At 37.2% G+C, this 18,271-nt stretch overlaps 2 protein-coding genes across 2 annotated transcripts in view; one reads left to right on the top strand and one right to left on the bottom strand.

Annotated features, from left to right (window-relative positions):
- Positions 1-2,413: 2,413 nt before the first annotated feature.
- On the bottom strand, positions 2,414-4,754 carry LOC139109846 (ABC transporter F family member 4; the record flags this gene model as incomplete). Its single annotated transcript, XM_070669227.1, has 4 exons — positions 2,414-3,911; positions 4,077-4,196; positions 4,277-4,434; positions 4,569-4,754. Coding segments are annotated over 4 exons (639 nt in total), but the record flags the coding sequence as incomplete, so codon positions are not given.
- An 8,469-nt stretch (positions 4,755-13,223) lies between these two features.
- The window catches only part of LOC139109532 (uncharacterized), a 174,378-nt gene continuing 169,330 nt past the window's right edge, over positions 13,224-18,271 (top strand). The window contains exon 1 of the mRNA XM_070668643.1: positions 13,224-13,470. The gene's annotated coding sequence lies outside the window, so the exon portion shown is untranslated. The remainder of the gene's footprint in view (positions 13,471-18,271) is intronic.

Genomic DNA, 18,271 nt, shown 5'->3' with positions numbered 1-18,271 from the left:
TCTCATTATTATATTATTCCGAGATGAACACATCACGCATTCGCACATCTTGATGCGACGTCTTGCATAATTCTTAGCCCCGGGAGAAATGATATGTCAGGATATCTCTTTCTAATGTAACGCTCTCTTTTATTCTCGCAAATAAAGTATAATTACGAGCTGCTACATACAGAGCGCACGTGCAAACACACTTATTCGCTGTTAGAGGATATGCACTGCTACAGTTTGTGCAATACGTTGAATTATAATGCACGCCATATTTCCATAATCGTTTCCTTATGTTGCAATGACATTTCGTCGGCAGTGAATGCAATTACAGTTTGCGAGATGCGCATGTTTGTCATAATTACGTTTTTTTTTCGCGAGACGAAAACGTGTTCATATATCGATAATTATCGTGCGTGTATTTTAAAGTTATGTCTCTTTAGAGTCTCTAGACAAATATTTTACTTAAAAATAAACGCGATTCGCGAAAATATGTCGTTAGTCTATATATAAACGTGTAGACAGATGTGTAGAAAAAAAAAGAAAAAAGAAAAAAAAGAAAGTACACATAGAAATATGATTACTCTCCTGCAATTTCTTCTACGACATTATCGAAAGGTCAGCGTGAGACTTGTTGCATTGCCCGCGGTTTTATTTGTACTTAAAAGTCGTATATTATGTTCATCTCAGGCATTTAGTTATGTAATTGGTTATAATATACGCAATGGAATTAAATGTAAATATATTTGTACTATTATCTCTATTACAAGCGGTTAGCGATTTAGAAATGCATAGACAACATATAATAGGCAACAAATTCTTGCTTCATTTCCAATGAATCTTAATTTTGTAGAATATTAACTCTTAAATTTTAATTACCGTTTAATGTGATAATAAAGAACTTGTCGGCGAGGATAATACTCCGTGTAATTTTCGCCAAGGAGAAGACGTTTTTAAATTCGCCGAGGCATCCGTAGACAAAGAAACAATCAGAGAATGGATAATGTTCAAAGATGAAGTCAGGTTTAACCTTTGCCATAATAACAGCGATAATAAATCGTGACGGTAAATAGTCTTGCGCGTACATCCTGAGAAATTGTAAAATAACGATAATCAAAATTCTTTCTTTACCTTTTTTTTTGTATTTTTTTTTTTGTTCGTCGAAGAAATCGTTCATTTGGTACTTTCCTTCCGTAATAACGATAACGGTTTCGCTGCGGTTAAGGGAAGTGTCAACGATTGTAATAACTTGCGGAGGTCGAGAGAAACGGGAAATTCCTAATGGAATGCCGTCGCGATCAAGGATGACCGGTGAACCGAGCGAGATCACTCCGGATTCACGATTAGAATCTTACGTAGACACTGTCGCGAAAGTGTTGCCCATATACGTGCAATCGCGGATGTACATTTGTGAACATCCGTGTTGTTACTTTAATTTGCGATGCCTCTAATTGTTCCATTTATCATAATGTTTCTAATTATTGAAATTCTCTCCGTTGAGTTCAATATCGATTTTTTGGAATTTAAAATATTTAACATTATCTGCTGCGTTCTTAAAACATTTCGAATATCTAAGAAGCGATTTAATTAATACCGACTATTCTGTCGCGTAATTTTTAAATTTTAATTTTTTAAAATTAGATTTTGCAAGTATTGTATTTTTAGATCGAAACGTCTTACTCTGCCTATGGCATTTAATTTTCTTATCTGAGTTTTAAAAATAACGTCGATTTTTTTTTACTTACAGTTAGCGATGTACTTTCTTTTTTTTTTTTTCCTCTTTTTTTCACCTTCCCTTTCGTCGTTCGTCGCCAAAACGCGGTATCCCGGTGTCAGGACGCGACTCGGATGTTCTTTGTGAGTGAAATGTTCCTTGTAAAGGCCTCAAGGCCGACCAGATACCACATCCTCTCACTTTCCTGTCATATACCTCTGCTCTTACGATCCCTGTCGCGACAACCTTTCTCTCTCTTTCTCGTTTCTTTTCGTTTTCTAGTATTTTATCCACAATGTCTCTCTCAGATACTTTGAAAGGTTCATAGTCCCCTTGTCTCGCGATTTGCCGTGGTCTCAAGGCTGTGCAGGACAGCCGAAACCACAGATCCGCTCTATAAACTCCGCCCTATAAAATTGAGTCCACGATGAACTTTAAAGTTCAGCGCTCTCGTGCTCACGAACGAATTGCAATCGCTTTAGGTCGTGGAAACGTCGGCGCTTCGAATAGTTTTGGACTGCTTGTAGATTTGTATCGCAACCTGTCGATTACAGTTTCAGCATTCGGTGTCTTTGTGCCATCATTGTCGTAAATTTCTGTTTAATTAGGATATACTTTAATATTATTTATTTCTTGATAATTAGAGATATAGGTGGTGAGTTGCCTAAGCACTTTAGTTAAAGCGAAGCTTGAGTCGCGCTTTGTTTCGATCGAGACATTTCTGTATATCGCGAGCTTGGGTGTGGAAGAGACATTTCGATAGGGGTGAAAGGCATTAAAAGAGCGCCGTGAAGAGCGTCGTGATTGGATTATTTATTGGCAATAAAGTGGGTCGGTCGCACCAAACTTTCAGAGTTTCGGGAGTGGTAATGCGGTACTTCTCGTGCCATGCTCGCATAATGTAAGAATGCGGGAGTGCACGCCCCAAACGCCTCCAACATTCCAAAGTTCGTCGTAGGATGTTTTCTCCCGTGTGCACATTCCGCGAGGATGCGTGTGCATTATTTTTACACGGCTCGAGCATTTGCGAATTGTGACGGGACAATAATGGAGAACGTTAGGCGTTCAGCGTCGATCGGATGAGTCAGAAATTAAATGCATCTGTTACAAAATCATCTTAATTACAAATAAGTTATAGAAACAATAAGTCTCAATTTTGATAATGATAATAAAATCTTTTACATGCACGAGCTCAATAAAGTTCCTTATTTTATAATTTTTATCACATATTATTAAAACATATCTCTTAATTCATCGTATAATTAAATGGATTTTTTTTGTTATATTTTATTTTTGTTAAATATTTTACTGAAATTAAAATCAATGATACTTTCTCATCTATGTGCAATTAAATTTAAAAAGAAAGTTATTTTACAGAGGCTAGTCTCAGTTTATGGAAGCTAGATTTGATATATTTTATTTTCTTTTTATATTCAAGTAACGTAGTAAACGTTGATGTGTTAATTAATTATTTTATTAAGATTCATATCGTGAGAAAAATTAAAAGACTACGTAGAATAGAGTCGCTTTCCAGAGGAATTTTATTGTCACATTAATTTACATTTATACAATAGATGATTTAGGTGCTTGACGGATGACAGTGCTTTGCTATGTACACATCACTTTTCCATCATCCCTAATGCACGCGTCGATCGAAACTTAATATGGCTAAAAGAAAAATCTCGTTTCTTTCTATTAACATTCGTGATAATCGATACTTCTTGGTCATATTTTTAATGTTGCACATAAACGAAGTGATTATTCTTTAAGAAAGGTATACGGTCTTCATATGAATCGTGCACAAAGCGTATTACAATTCTTTAATGATAATTGTGCGTCGAAACGTACACGGGAGTCGAGGTTGCGCTCTGAATCTACGGCAGTCCTACGAATTTGGCAAGTAAGATCGTTTTATAAAGTTGTACAGGTGAGAAAGACGACGGTTTTCGGACGTTGGTCTGTTGTCAAGTTTGATTAATGCACGTTCTAAAAAATTGACACGTTCGGGCAATTCACGAGCGATTTGGCGAGTCGTTTTTAACTACGCCTGCGATAGGAGCTCGCTTTCGGCTTTACTTGGACCTCTTCTTGCTGGGTCTCTTCGACCTCTTCTTGAACAGTCTTTCCTCTTCCTCCTCCAAACCTGCCGCGATTCGATGTTCTCGCTTCATTACCCGGGGAGCTAGCTTTGTTCCGATTGTTCGTGCTGGCTCTGGAAACATATCACGCCATTATTATATAAATAACACGTCTTGCGTGAGAGGAAAAAAAAAGAGTTTAAAAAATTATCTTTATAAAATGCCGTTATTCATTTAAAATAAAAATATTTATAGCTCTGAGAATTATGTAATAATTTTTTTTTTATATATTGCGTTACTTTGACTTGGCTGTGGTATGTTCCACTGCCGATTGCGTGGCGGTAGTTTCACGCGAGTGACTACTGGATCCAGTCTGAGCTCTCCGTCTCTTCAAGGCAGCCAAAAGATCCTCGTTTGATCTGAAATTATATTAAATGGGACATAAAGTATTCGAACGTTAACATGCTCGTAGAATATTTTATCGCATAAATAATTATACCTAAAAGGCCTGACGCCACCGTTGTTCCGAAGTTTCTTCGCGGATTCGGTAGTAGTCGTAGGCGCATCGTGTTCCTGATTTTCATCCAGCGCGTCTTCGCCTTCCACTTCATCTTCTTCGGGCGCTTGCTCTACCGGTTTCAATGTCGTTGATTGTGCCTGGCACAGCGAAAAGAAAGAAAAAAAAAAAATATTAAATGCTTTTGCATACGATTAAAGTATCGAATATATTTTAACATTATTTTTGTGCAACGCTTGTTTTTTTCCCCCCCCTTGAGAGATGCTAAACTTACCGACGCTTTCTTTTTTCCTACATTTGGGACATTGATACGTCCTCTCGAAGATAAAAGACCTCCCAGTCGACCACTCGGTGGTTTTGTCGGTGCTGGGGTCACCGGCACTGCTGCCTCCTCTTCGTAGTCATATTCCTCTTCAGCTGATTTGCAGACAGTTATTATACAGAGGGCCAATATTCTGGAAAAAAAAAAAAAAATTATTTTTCGTTATATATATTTCTTTTCGACTCATTCCATCTTTTATAAAACGTTATATGACTCTATCGTCCTCGTTGTTTTATAAGTTTTATTAAATAATTATTTATTAAATAAAAATGTAGGCACGATAATTTTCTTTAACTGTGAGAAAAAAAAAAAAGTTTCGAGCTATCAAATAATCATTCGAAAACTGTAACAATTTATGCATGTTATTTAAGTAGTAGCGTAACACGCTATCGCGAAACAAGTTTACGACGTTTACTGCGGTTAAATTGACAGGCTGCACTTAGAAGACCGCGGAATACGCAAGACAGAGTGTTACCTGCAGAACTTAGTGGTTAGAACGCAAGATTGTGGCTGTTATTTTAAGAACTCAAACGTAGGAGCCATTTTATGTATTGCGAGACCCACTCTTTATATAACGTTACAACTTTTAATATTTTAAAGATCTTTTTGTTAGAGATTACGATTATTTATATCGTCCATATTTTACGTTTTACTTCTAACATTTTTTTTACATTATTTAACGGGGATAAAATTAAAAAAAAAAATAGACTTGTGATAGTACAGAATTTCTGCTTGCACGAAGTCAGAGTAATTTTCTATTTCTCGATCGAAAGTGCGAACAGAAATGTGCCGAGCGAATTTGCAAACGCGAGTCTTATGCAGGATATGCGCGGAACGCAGGTCGCAACTTTCGCCAGGATCGAAAAAGGAATTCGAGGACGAAAGATCCTACTCGACGTGAGTTGCAAGGATTATTACGTACGCTCGGCGCGGCGCGCTGTCCGTTCGTTCGCATGTCGCGTTCGCGTTCGATCGTAGTAGATCCGCGTACACCAGGTGGATGTTGACCTGTGACATTCACGTACACGAGACTCACTTTCTCTGCACGGTTCTCGTGCAACTCGCGCGCCGTGACGTTCAGGATTGGCCGCGCCGTTACGACGGGACATTCATACGTGAGACGGCTCACAAATGTCAAGAAAACCAGCCGAACTCGGGGCCTCGGCTAAAGAAAGGGGGAGAAATTTTCGAAGGATCCGCGGGAGACGACGAATCTGGCAATTTCGATCGATAGACTGTTACAGAAACGCGCACGATTGCGAAAGAACGAATTTGAAACGCGAATTGGAAAGAACATAATTACGACACATTCGACACTTGGAGAATAATCAGATGACAATGCCGTTTTTCTGTTAAGACACATAGTTAAAAAAAATTTAATATTTTCTTTTTTTTTGGTACTTCTTTAAACTTCAGTATTGCGCGACGTAGGAGGAGTATTCGTTCTTATCGAGTGATTATCGATCAGTAAAAATATAATTTGCATTTCAAGTAAACGTTTATTCATTATTCGTGCTTGCGCAGGTATATTGGCAAAATTCATTTAGAATACGCTACATGAACGTACACGTTTTGTATTCACCCCCAATTTCCAGCAGATACTTTAAGATATATTGCGGCATATGTATGTCCAAACTTCGTCATTGCTCGTGCAGAATTCGTAAGCAGATTTTTCGGGGCATCTATTTATCAAGCAGCATCATTTATAGGATAAATTTGTCAGAATTTCTTAAGACCACGATGTATCATGGCTTGCCTTGGCGAAACGAACGTTGTTAACAAATTTTAAGGCTATTTCAGTCCATATATAAAACTTTACCACTCGTGAATTTCAACGATGCGGTATAAATAGTAAGGACCGAGTTAAACGATGAAGATATAAAATAATGTTCTCTATATATGAAGTTAATTAAAAATAACTCGTATCATTTATCAAACTGCGAGACGTTATGACGTGTCCGATAAATATTCTTTTAATGTAAATGTATTAACGGCGGCTTCATTAATATTCTAGATAAATATTCTCGCTGTGTCGGCGATAAAAATCTGGCTCCTGAATTCTTTGAAGTGCAACATTGTTGCTTATTATTCATTACGGAATATCACGTTTGTACCGTTAGCAGGGACATTTACCGCTTACATTTAACGGGATTAGAGTACGAAATTGATACATTTTAATTGAAATGCAAATGCCACATTAAACATTTTTCTTAATTTGTGATTCACTCTGGATTTATATTTCCGTTCTGCTTTGCTTTGATATACATATACATATATAAATATTTTAAATAAGAGTTGATGACAAATTGCTAAGTAATATAAAACATTGATTTAAATTAGCAGGGAAGTAATAGCCATTAATTTATTGACTTATAATTATTAACAAGATGTTGCATCTCTGACATACATATTTAAATCTATTTTATATCTTAATGTAACTGATAATGCCGCGATGCTGATTGACACGAATTGATTCTCATTAGAATTATTATAATTTTATTTACGTCTTGCAATTTATTTCTTTTTTTTCTATTAAAAAAAAAAAAATTCAAATTTAATATTTTAGTAATTGAAATGTGCGAAAATTATCACTATCATTAGCCACTGATTATTTCAGTAAAAATACTATTACATAAATATTCTTGTTAGAAATCTAAAAAAGTTTTTAAAATTAAAAAGAAATATATATTTCGAGATTTCGGAGCGGCAATAATTAATACAAAGGTCTTAGTGGAAAGTTAAAATGAAACGTACAAGAAGTCATGTTCGTGCAATTGATTTACCCACCTGTGGAATCTGCGATCTACTTTTTCTTTTTATCGGTGAACCGGTTCACCGGCAAACGAGAATAGCCACTCGGCGTAATTAATGAGCATAATCCTCGTTGTGCGCGGGGACTGCGAAACTGTCCGAATGCGGAATATATTTTCGCGTTAGCATAATACCTCCCGACGTACGCAAATCTTGATTTATATCTTGCGAGTGAGGTAATTCATCGTCCGTCTCGACTATGTCGCATCGTGACGTGGGATCACTGAACTTGCTAGAACTTCGCCTTGGAGGGAAGCGATTGCATTCGCATTATATTCCGCCTGCAGGATGTCGTTAACGTTCACGCGTGGGCTTTAAGTCCTCCCTTAAAAAGTCTTTGTCATCTCTAAACCTCTCATCTTTTTCTCGCCATTGTGTTTCTGCTAATTCTTTAGCATATCTTAACATTTTTGTTTTCCTCCTTACATATTTTTTCTTCTGAATTCGTTGAAAGAAGACTTATTATGTTTCTCATGCAAGTTGAGGACGAAATCGTGAACCTCTGCGATACTTTTATTAAGTAATTATCGTTAGCTTTAATAAATAAATTCTTTTTATGAACAAAATACTTTAATTTATTTTAAATAATAATTTTATTTAAAATATAATTTAGTAAATAATATATATTTCGTGTAAATTAAGATGCATTATTTTTCTATATATTTCCTTTTCTTTTTTTTTTTATACTTAGTTGGGGTATTTTAGTTTCTCTTTTTTTTTATGCAACATATATATGTCTCTCGGGTTGTTATAATATTTTTTATTCGAATCTTTATTCCTTTGATTATAACGTGAATTTATTATACGCTGCATCTGATGCATTTTTTTACGTGCTTAAGAAATGTCGGTTCAAGAAAAATATTAAAATACGAGTAATAAACGTCTCTGTTTTGTCTTTACTCTGACTGAGGAACGAAAGCGTTACTACACATTGCTCATTAGTATTTACGTTAAAAAGAAACAATGGCAAATCTTGCAAGATTTTTTTTCTAGATTTTTTTCCCAGAGTAAACATGCGTTTATTAAATAACCTAAATAATAATCTCCGTTATGCGCTCTCACTCTCGCTATGTTTTCTAATCAATTTCCTGGTCAGAACCAGGAAAGGACTTCGAGTTAGCTACTGCACTCGCTCGTTTGCATAACGTGCCTCTCTGCATCCCGTTATTAATCCTCGACTCGCAGCCGCGTTCGCGCCCGAATATGAATCCGATCGGTAATGGTCGACGAACGGGAGGGTGGCGTGAAGTAATCAATAGGCGTCGGTTTATAAAACGCGGTGATTGAATAACTTCTTACAGAGTCAGGACACGTGTTTTACGATCGGCAGCCAGTATGCATTATCCTCGGTCCGTGTGGAAACGCCACGCTAAACGATACAGGATATATTGGCTATTAAGTGTCATAAATCGATCCGCGATTGAAAGTTCTCGGCGGCTTGGCAGCCGCAATTTCCGCGGGCGTTAGCAATTTTGATTATGGGTAACACGATGACAGATATTAAGCCTGAAACAACGTGTACATATACCTTTCAATCACGAATATACGATCGGCCTTGAAATTATTATACGATCGTGCGAAATTAACGGGCGAATGATTAAATTGGCGAACGTCACGTTAATCCTTTTTCGCTTCAACCGCTTATTATCGCTGAACAATGTAATACATGTAAAGGGATTACTGCCATTAAGTCAGTTTCTTAATGTTTAATTTTTTTTTTTCGCTCTTCCTACTCTGAAATTACGAAGAAATGCGTCGCCTGATTTCGTTCAGCAAAATAAATACTCGGTAAGAAAAATAGAGAAGCCCGTTACATAATGCAATCACTGCCAAAGTAAAACGCGATTGCAATTTTGTTATTGCGAAAGTAGTTTAAGTTAGCGGAAGAAATCGAGAAACAAGATTGATTAAATCCGTGATAATTTTTTTTTTTTTTTTTTTAATTATGAAAGTGAGGACTTAGTAAATTATGAATAAATTCATTTTTTATATTAAACCAAATTAATTACTCTCGGTGGACTCGTGAGCCGTTGATGGCGTACTCACGTGAATAGCGTAAGTTTCATGATGTCGGCGGCCTAGGGCGGATTTCTGTCCTTTGCGGGTGCCCTTCTGAGGTTTGCTAACGTGCGGAAACCACCGGTTTGTAACCGAGTGTTATCACTGGCGTGAGGCCCGCGAGGAAATGAATATCAGGCGAGACAACCTGGTGGAAGGAAACCGAAAGAGCACACCACTGCAATCGCGGAGGCTGTGTACTTTAGAGTGCCGAGTCGAGTTTCCCCTTCTCTCTATATATATGGCACTCTCACTCTGCCAGCAACCACCCGTGCTAAAACCGTTCGCGATACCGTGCGTACGATACCCCGATATCTGATCCGCGAACACTTACCCCCTTATGTCGCATATATGCACGCGATGTCGCGAATATCGGAGCTTTTGCGCTGGCTTTCGTACGAAATTAACGAGCCTCGAGTTTTAAATTATTATCCTACATTGGTTGTTCCGTCTACTTACATTTTGCAAGCTCGCGATTCATGCGTACGTTAGATGGTAGCGTATGACGTTAAAATATCTGCATATTGGGTGGGTGCTGCTGTCTTTATATTTAATCGCGAATTTTTTACGCCTAGATATTTTTATAATTTTTTTTTTTTTAATATTAGGAAATTGAATAAAAAAAAGTATTAAAGGTTTTGAGAGAAGTCGACGATCTTGGGCAATGGCGCACCTTTTCACATTTCATTGCAGAACATTTGCCATATATGCTGGCGAGACGGCGGTACACGTTGCCTGATAAATTAACGCGACAATATTTTCGATGGTATTATTTTATTTCGCGAAAATACGCGCGTAACTTGCGAACACATGTCAAATAAATATTCTGAAATTCTGCATAAACATTCACCGAATGTTTTTTCTCAAAATGTCATGCAATTGTCGTTTCCGAGCCATTATCGAAATCGACACAGTTTTATATTTTGTTATTTGACAAAAATATATTATTCCATGGTACCAATACGTCGCGATAAGAAAAATATTCCATTTTGATACGTGGGCGATATTCAAGTTTATATATAAAAATATTTTATTTAAAACCATTTTGCTGGTTTTTTTTTTTTATGTAATTTAATTGAACTATTAATAAAATAGAAAAGTTGTGAAATATTATATAATGCATAAAGGCTATTAGTAAAAAGTAACATCTCAAGACATTTCTCAGCAATGACGTTGTCTAAATCTTTTATATAATTAATATAACTGAAAAAGAAAATATGTAATACATGCAATAGTGTCGGATAGTAAATTGCTAGTATGTAAATGAGCCTTACATAAAATTAGTTTTTCGTAAAATTTTAGTGGAATAATTGAATATTAATTATTCTTTCTTTCCCTCTTTATTTCTCTCTCTTTTTTTTACTCTCACTTCGCCATCAGCAATTAAGTCCCAAAGACACCGAGGTGTGTAGCTTCTCTTGTAATTCTTCCTTTCCCTTTCATCTGCGATTTAGAAGCCGATCGACGCCGTATACCCACGTGTTACTCCTTTTTAATATCGTACCCGTCCACACTATCTTGATTGCCGGCGCCGCACACACACGTTTCGCGAAATTTATGCCACGCTGGAATCCGTGAGCTCGTCTTCGCCCAACGCGATGTAAATTCAAATTCCAACGAACAATCCTGCCATTGATGGTACGGCAAAGGTATTGTCCGACTTACGTCGGAACGAAATAATCGCTGTTTAAAAAGATTTACGCTGTCGCAATTGGCAGCGGGAAATATTTAATCAATTATTCTATCGCTTTCCGCTCGTTTTAATTGATGTCCGTGCTAAATCGCTTCAACAGTCCTTTAGGATGGAAAATGATGTCGCCGCGAGGGACAATGCGTCTTAGATCAGACCGCGAGTAGTGAAAGTAAAGACACGGACTCCTACGGTACATTATATTCAGGAATGCCATGGCACCCTGCTGGCTCCTACAGTTATGCCCTATCAGCCGTGTCATTTCGTCTCCGCGTTGTATGAAAGAAATCGCGGAACCAGCGTCACTCTCTGCGGCCGTGAAAATCGCGGCAATCTTCTTTTCCTCGATTTATCCTTTTCAGAACCAACCGCCTCTCGCGAGCGCCGGTAAATAACATTTTATATTTGCTTTAAAATTCGATTAAAATTTTCATAAATTCAATTACTTTGAAATTAATGAATTAAATTGAAGCTGTAGATATAATTAAAGAAAACCTACGAAAAAAAAAATAGGGTGGGAGAAAGCTTCTTGCGATGTTGATCCTAAAAGGGACATACGTTCGTGAAAAGAAAGTGCCTATCCGAATGGACCGCATGACGAATCTCGTATCAATCTTTGTAATCTGTCGTAAGTGATTTCTTCGTGCTCTCAAAAGAGAGAAAATATTCGGCTAGGCGCCACATCAAGATCAAACTGCTCCCCGAAAAGAAAGTTCTGCTATTTTCTTTGATACGCCGGAATGACGGATCATTCATACGCCGATCGACATATCGCTCGTGGTATCGTCAGATGAAAAAGTGCTTCGGTTCGTTTATCTCGATCAATCCGTTCTACTCATTCGATTAAGAGTTTACCACGCAACGATACTTTACTTCTGTAACAAGATCAGGTTCAATTACTTCGAGCAATGACAACTTGTCGCGTGGTCAGTTTTTGCTAACAATAAGAAAAACGATACTCGGCAGGAATAACGTTATAATAATTATATGCTTCTTAAATAAATTAAATTAATTTTAAAGTTATTTTTAAATTAATTATGCGAAAGTAATTTTCTTTTCTTGCTTAACTGTATAAAAATTTAAATAACTTTCAACAGTTTTATTTTTTACGAAACTATAAATTAGAACTCTCTCCACTTCATTATGAAGATACGTACGGGTTTCTGTACAGTATTCGTGCTGTCATCTGTCGGGCGACTTTTTAAGCAAATACGTGGAAAATAATTTTTACAATTATGTATTTTTTAGAATTTTGTAAAATTGAGATTGAAATTTAATTGTGAAATTTATAAGACTACTAGAATATCTAGTACGAATGCAATTCTACCGCGCAGTTTGAGGAAGATGTTAAAATCTAGAATTAATAATTCGGTCGGTAAATTAATGAAGATTGAAGTTTAGAACTTCAACATTAATATTTTTTATGAGCGTTTCTTAAATTCTTTTCTAAGGTTGAAAATTTAAGAAGCATATAATTTCTGCTTTTATATCTCGGAATTTAATTTCTGTGTAGTATTCTTCTGATATATGTTAATTTAATTGATATAAATATTCATACATAGTTAATATAATATTTATATTAATTTTAACATTATTTAATGTTACAGTATTTTGATCTAAAAAGTTGTCGCATTGCATTATTTATTCTATCGTCATAACCCGACAAACATAATCTACTGTTTAAAATAAAAATTATCTGTGATGATTTAAAATCATTAACATTTTTAATATCAAAAATATACTACACAGAAATAAAAAATTAATAACACACGTTCTTTCTGTGAAAGTCTATATACACGTTTATTTATCTTAATCTTTTTTTTTCTTCTTGCCACGTCACGGGAACAAAGTTATATTTATCACAAAAAAAATGCAATTTTTTCTTCTTTCCATTTTTTTTCTTTTTGAATATTTCTCCGAATATTAAAAAAAAAAAAAAATTTAAGAGAGCTCTCGCTAAAGTTCGAGAAGTGGCGCCATCGACGAGCACATGTATCTCACCGCGAACTACGAGCGTTCGCGAGCGGAGGTTGTCACTTGTTGCGTCGCTGTCGGGTCCATCGTCTGTTCCGTTTCGCTCCGGCTTCGGACCCGGCATGCTGCCGGTCGACCCGTGCTTGGTTTTTCCGCGCCAAGATCGTGCCGCGAGTCGCGCCGTACCGTTTCGAATCGCGACGCGTGCACAGTGCGGCGATTACGCACGCCGCGAGTGAAGCACGTTCCCTCGGTCTCGCGCACGACCGTGCAACGGTATCGCTCACCTTTCGTCGACGCCGATCTCAGCAAAAAATGATGGTGAGTGCAAAGATTGGACCCTGAGGCAGCGAGAAGTCGCGCGGCAGTTTCGTCTATTCTCCATTTACCCGCGTCCGCGACCCTCCTTATTATTTGACGTTTGAAATTGTACGACACGTGACACGGTGTGGCGTCATAAACAAGTTCGATTTTAATTTGAATCTGTGAAACATTTAAGCTAATCATCGTTATATTTTATACGTGCAATTTTTCATTTTTTTTAAATCTTTCTTTTTACTTATTAAATTTTAAAAAACAATTTTTTGTATTATCTGAAAAGTAACTCGCTGATCTATTAATTTTTTTTTTTACTTCGTCCTTCCTGCATCTGCTATGCGAGAGCAAGAAATAGCGAAGTAAAAACAACCGTGCCAATGCCATTCGTTTTGTATTATAATCAAGAGAATCGTTTTTATTGTATCCATATTAAAATCGATGATTTAGCTTTTTTCAATTTTTAATACAATAATCATACTCTGCGAAACGTCTCGCACGTGAAAACTTATCTCATTTATTATATCGCTGGTAAAGAGTTTTTGAACTTTTCGCACCTCCGTGTTTCTATCTAAAAGATCGCGTCTAACGTAGACAGAATTAATCCCCAGTGATCGGTGATAAAAGAATTTCTTGGCGAAAACATCGTACGTGCTGCTTTTTTCAATCACGGACGTGCGATGCGCGCCGCGAGAAGAGAAAAACGATGCACCGCCCTCGCGCTGCAAGCGAGACGCGTTCGCGTCATCGTCGCCGCCTGTTCTGTCCCGACTTTATCTGTTCCTCGTACTCGCGTATTCTGCCTCCGTCTCCGTTCGCTCCGTTCTCCCTTTGTCTCGTCTCGTACGAACGGGCTGTGTCCGAAGTTGCACGTGCGTCTGCGGTGAGAATCCCTGAATCGCGCCGTACGTTGACACGAGTTCGCCGCGTTCGCCGCAGTTACTTTCATTTGCCGATTGTTCCGATTGCTTTTCGAATTCGGCTCGACAAAAATTCAACTCGTGCCACGAATCGTCATCGGATTTTTGTGCCTTCAAACGATCTCGTAAACGCCGCGTTTGAAAACAAAATTCCGTGGAAACGCATTTTTATCGAATATAAAAAAAAGGTTTAATTTTAAATTCTACGTATCTCTCGCAAAATTACTAACTGATCGTATTTATTATACATTTTATCTTTCACCGTGCAATTTTTAACCGCTCTGGAAAACATTCTCTCTACGATAAAATATTTTATTTTCTTTTTTTACTTTTTTTTCTCTCCTTCGACCTCGGCCTTTTTATTTCTTTTTTTTTTTGCTTTATCTTCTCTTCTCTCTTTCTTCGATTCTTCGTAGCCACGTTTGCGTACGCGAGCTCTCTCAGAAACCAGTTTCCAGCTGTCAGCGTCCAGTTTCACCGTGCCGATATACCGATATATTACGCCCCGTACGCAGCGCATACGCGTTTTTCTTTTGCGCGCGAACGTACTCGTTGCATTCATATCGTCGCATGCGAGAGTGATCGGCCGGGCTTGTACGAATTATTTCTGAAAGAGAAGTCGTTGGAAAGACGTTGCATATTCGTAAGAATCCCGCGTTTTACCTGATGCGCTTTAACGCGCTATTTCCCGATGGGCTACTAACTTTTCCCACGGCTTTCCCTCCGCAAACAAAACTTTTGCATCGCTTTACGTCATTGCCTCCCTCATCCATATTTCAGGATACAAAAATTCCGAATTAAATTACGCGTTACGATATATTTGATATGTTATGTTATTGATATTTTATTTAAATCAAACAGTATCAAATTCGGCGGTATAATTGCAGGAAAATTCGATTGAGTCTCTGTATAAATTTTTTTCTTTTATTTTACGAATTATCCCGTACGAAATATACATTTATTTCGATACTTTTTACACTTCGGTCGATGAGTTTCGACTAACTATCGGTATTATGCAGAGATTTGAGTTCTATTGTCTTCGACACAAAGCATAAATCCCAGGGTTCTTTGTATGTAGGAGATCTCACGTTCACGGGAATTTACCGGTAACGGAGAAGCGATTCAAAGTATGGAAGGATAAGTACTATAATAGAATCCCTGTAACCTTCCGCGTCGCGAGGATGCCACGGACATTTCTGAACGATCGTTAATCGGGGCCGAATGTAGGAAATCGAGGCGGTTGTTGCTTTACACACGGAGAAAAGATCCGCTGCCCGGCTGCCAGAAATAATTTTCTCCCCCAACGAAAAGCGAAGGGCGCGCGCGTCTGCACCGAAATAGGCGGATGTGAGACGGACTGACGCTTTATGCTCACGTATTCATTCATAGGAGCGAGAGAAAGGACACGAGGCGCAGGAAGAGACCTCAGGGGAGGAGGAGAAACCTATTTGAAATTATAAGGCTCGGTTTAAACGCTGCCCGTTTTTGTTCTTTGACTTCGATCGCGATGGATATCGAGTTACGACGAATTATTCAAAAATTTATATATTTTAAATCAACTTTTGAACATCGCAGAGCTTTAACGTGTGAATAGTTGTATCTATAATGAAATTATATCCCCGATGAATACGGTTTTAAAATTCAGTGAAAAAAATAATTATTTTCATATTCGTCAAAAAATACATTTTTATTCATATACATAAATTTATATATAAAATAATTTACATAAAAATGCGAACGTTGGACGTAGGTGTTCCGTAGGGGAACGCGTTTCTCCGAGTAGCTGACGTTTTTCTGGGCCTCGTGTAATCTTTCTTTCGTGAAAAATCTCTGCAGAGGCAGATGGTAGCAGATGGTAGGCTACTGGATCAGGTCAGATCTCGCGGACAAAGAGCATCCGAACCTGCCGGTGTGAGAGGAGGAACCTCACGGTAAAACGCATTCCTCAGCTCGGGATTGGGCAGCTAATGTGCGCGTACCTGCAACAGGCACTTCGTGTAACGGGGTCTCTTCACAATCGGCGCTTTGTGGCAACGAAGTTGCCGTTGCATTCGCCTGAACTCGTTTATCGGCGTGTTAAGTCTTGTCCTTCGCCCTTCCGCATTCATTCTTAGATTCCCGAGTTGATTTAAGTAGCGGTGACGTCATTGCCACTTGAGTACCTTAGGGACCTTCGCGATCCGCAGATTTAACGCTACGTAAAGATCCACCGGCGGAACCCGCCACGCGTTTTTCGAATCTTTAATTTCCAATATGTGCACATTTCCTCGTAATAATCGGTACTTGACATAAGATCTTGTTAATTACGAATATAATGGTCAGCATTCATATCTCGTATTCAGCGCTAATATCGCTGTGGCGTGAAATCATCGTATTACACTCGATCTTTGTATAAGATGAAAGGCACAGAATGAGACGTTAATGCGGACCAGCTTATTACGAAGTATTCTGGAACAGAATAAATTTTATCGGAAATAAGTAAATGCACAGCTAACATTTATTAATTATTATTATTATTTTTTTTTTTTTATTTGCTACGTACATTACGAAAAATACACAACCAACCAAGAATGACATGTGCACGCTGTATTGATATTTCCATTGCAAGCGGTTATTTAATATTCATAATTCAATCCAATGCACGAACATGCTTATATTTGTCATTTGTTCCGGAGAATTACTAAACTATTTTGTTGGCATTTTGTCCGTGTTAAACGCAATTAGTATGTGTACGTTATGACAATAGATTACCGATATGTCTCTTTATTGCTGTACGCTCACCGAAATTATCGAATTGAAATAATAATTACGTTTTGTAATTCTGAAATTGGGCTTTGTCAAATTTTCGTTTAATTTTATCGTAAACCCGCATATATTCTAGGATAATGAAATACGCGAGTTTGAATAGTAGCTACAAAGTCGAGTAGCAAGAAAAATAATTTCTTACGACTCACCGCTTTTAATTGCAGTTGCTTCTATTTGCGGCGTATTACATCAATTGCGTGAAAAAAAAAACCCGTCTGTCGGACCAATAAAAAAATCAATCGAAATTAGAATTTAGTACAGTTATCTACAATTCAATACGCGTGAAATGGTACAATATTATTTCTACGTTAATCCATTGCGTAACGATTACGCAATAATTCTTATTACGTTTCTCTGTTATATAATACTGGTCTCTTCGTCGTTAAAAAAATTGAAACAGGAAAGATGGAAGATAATGTTATTGAATTAGTTTCATATAATGATTTCCATTTAATCGTATACGCGAACGTTAACAAAATATTCACTTTTTGTAAGATATAAAAAAAAAACAAGTGGTTCACAATTTTCGAGAATTATGAAACGTACTTATTGCTGCGCATAACATTCGTTGATGAAATTATCTTTATAGTGCGTTGTCCGTATTCGCAAAGTACGGCTGATATAAATCTAGTAAATAAAATTTTAAAATCCGCGATGCTAAAAATTTGCATGGACTTATACGTAAAAGCGAAAGAAAGGGAATGAGAGAAAGAAAGATATTGGAGGAAGAAATTGCGTGCACTTTGTCATACACATGTGCATTATGCAACGATGCTTGTTTCCTGGCGTAATTACGCGTTTTGAATTTATAAATATTAATGAGGCATTCGTCTAGACGGGTATTCCGCTCCAAATTGTTGCTTCGAGCAAAATCTCCTTTATCCAAAACAAAGAATCGAGATTGTATGTATCGTGAAAACGAAAAACCGATGTTTCATTAATTTAAAGAGTAGTAATATGATCCATGAAGAATATTTAGGTGATTGCGCAATTATAATATATTTTGAATTTTGAATATTTTATAATTTTTATAATGATTACGTATTTACATGCAAAAATTGGAAAAAAAATTTAAATTAATC

This window comes from Cardiocondyla obscurior, linkage group LG18, assembly GCF_019399895.1.
Source record: "Cardiocondyla obscurior isolate alpha-2009 linkage group LG18, Cobs3.1, whole genome shotgun sequence".
Classification (NCBI taxonomy): Eukaryota; Metazoa; Arthropoda; class Insecta; order Hymenoptera; family Formicidae; genus Cardiocondyla; species Cardiocondyla obscurior.
Note: the sequence above shows the minus strand (reverse complement) of the source record. Positions and strands in the feature narration are given on the sequence as shown.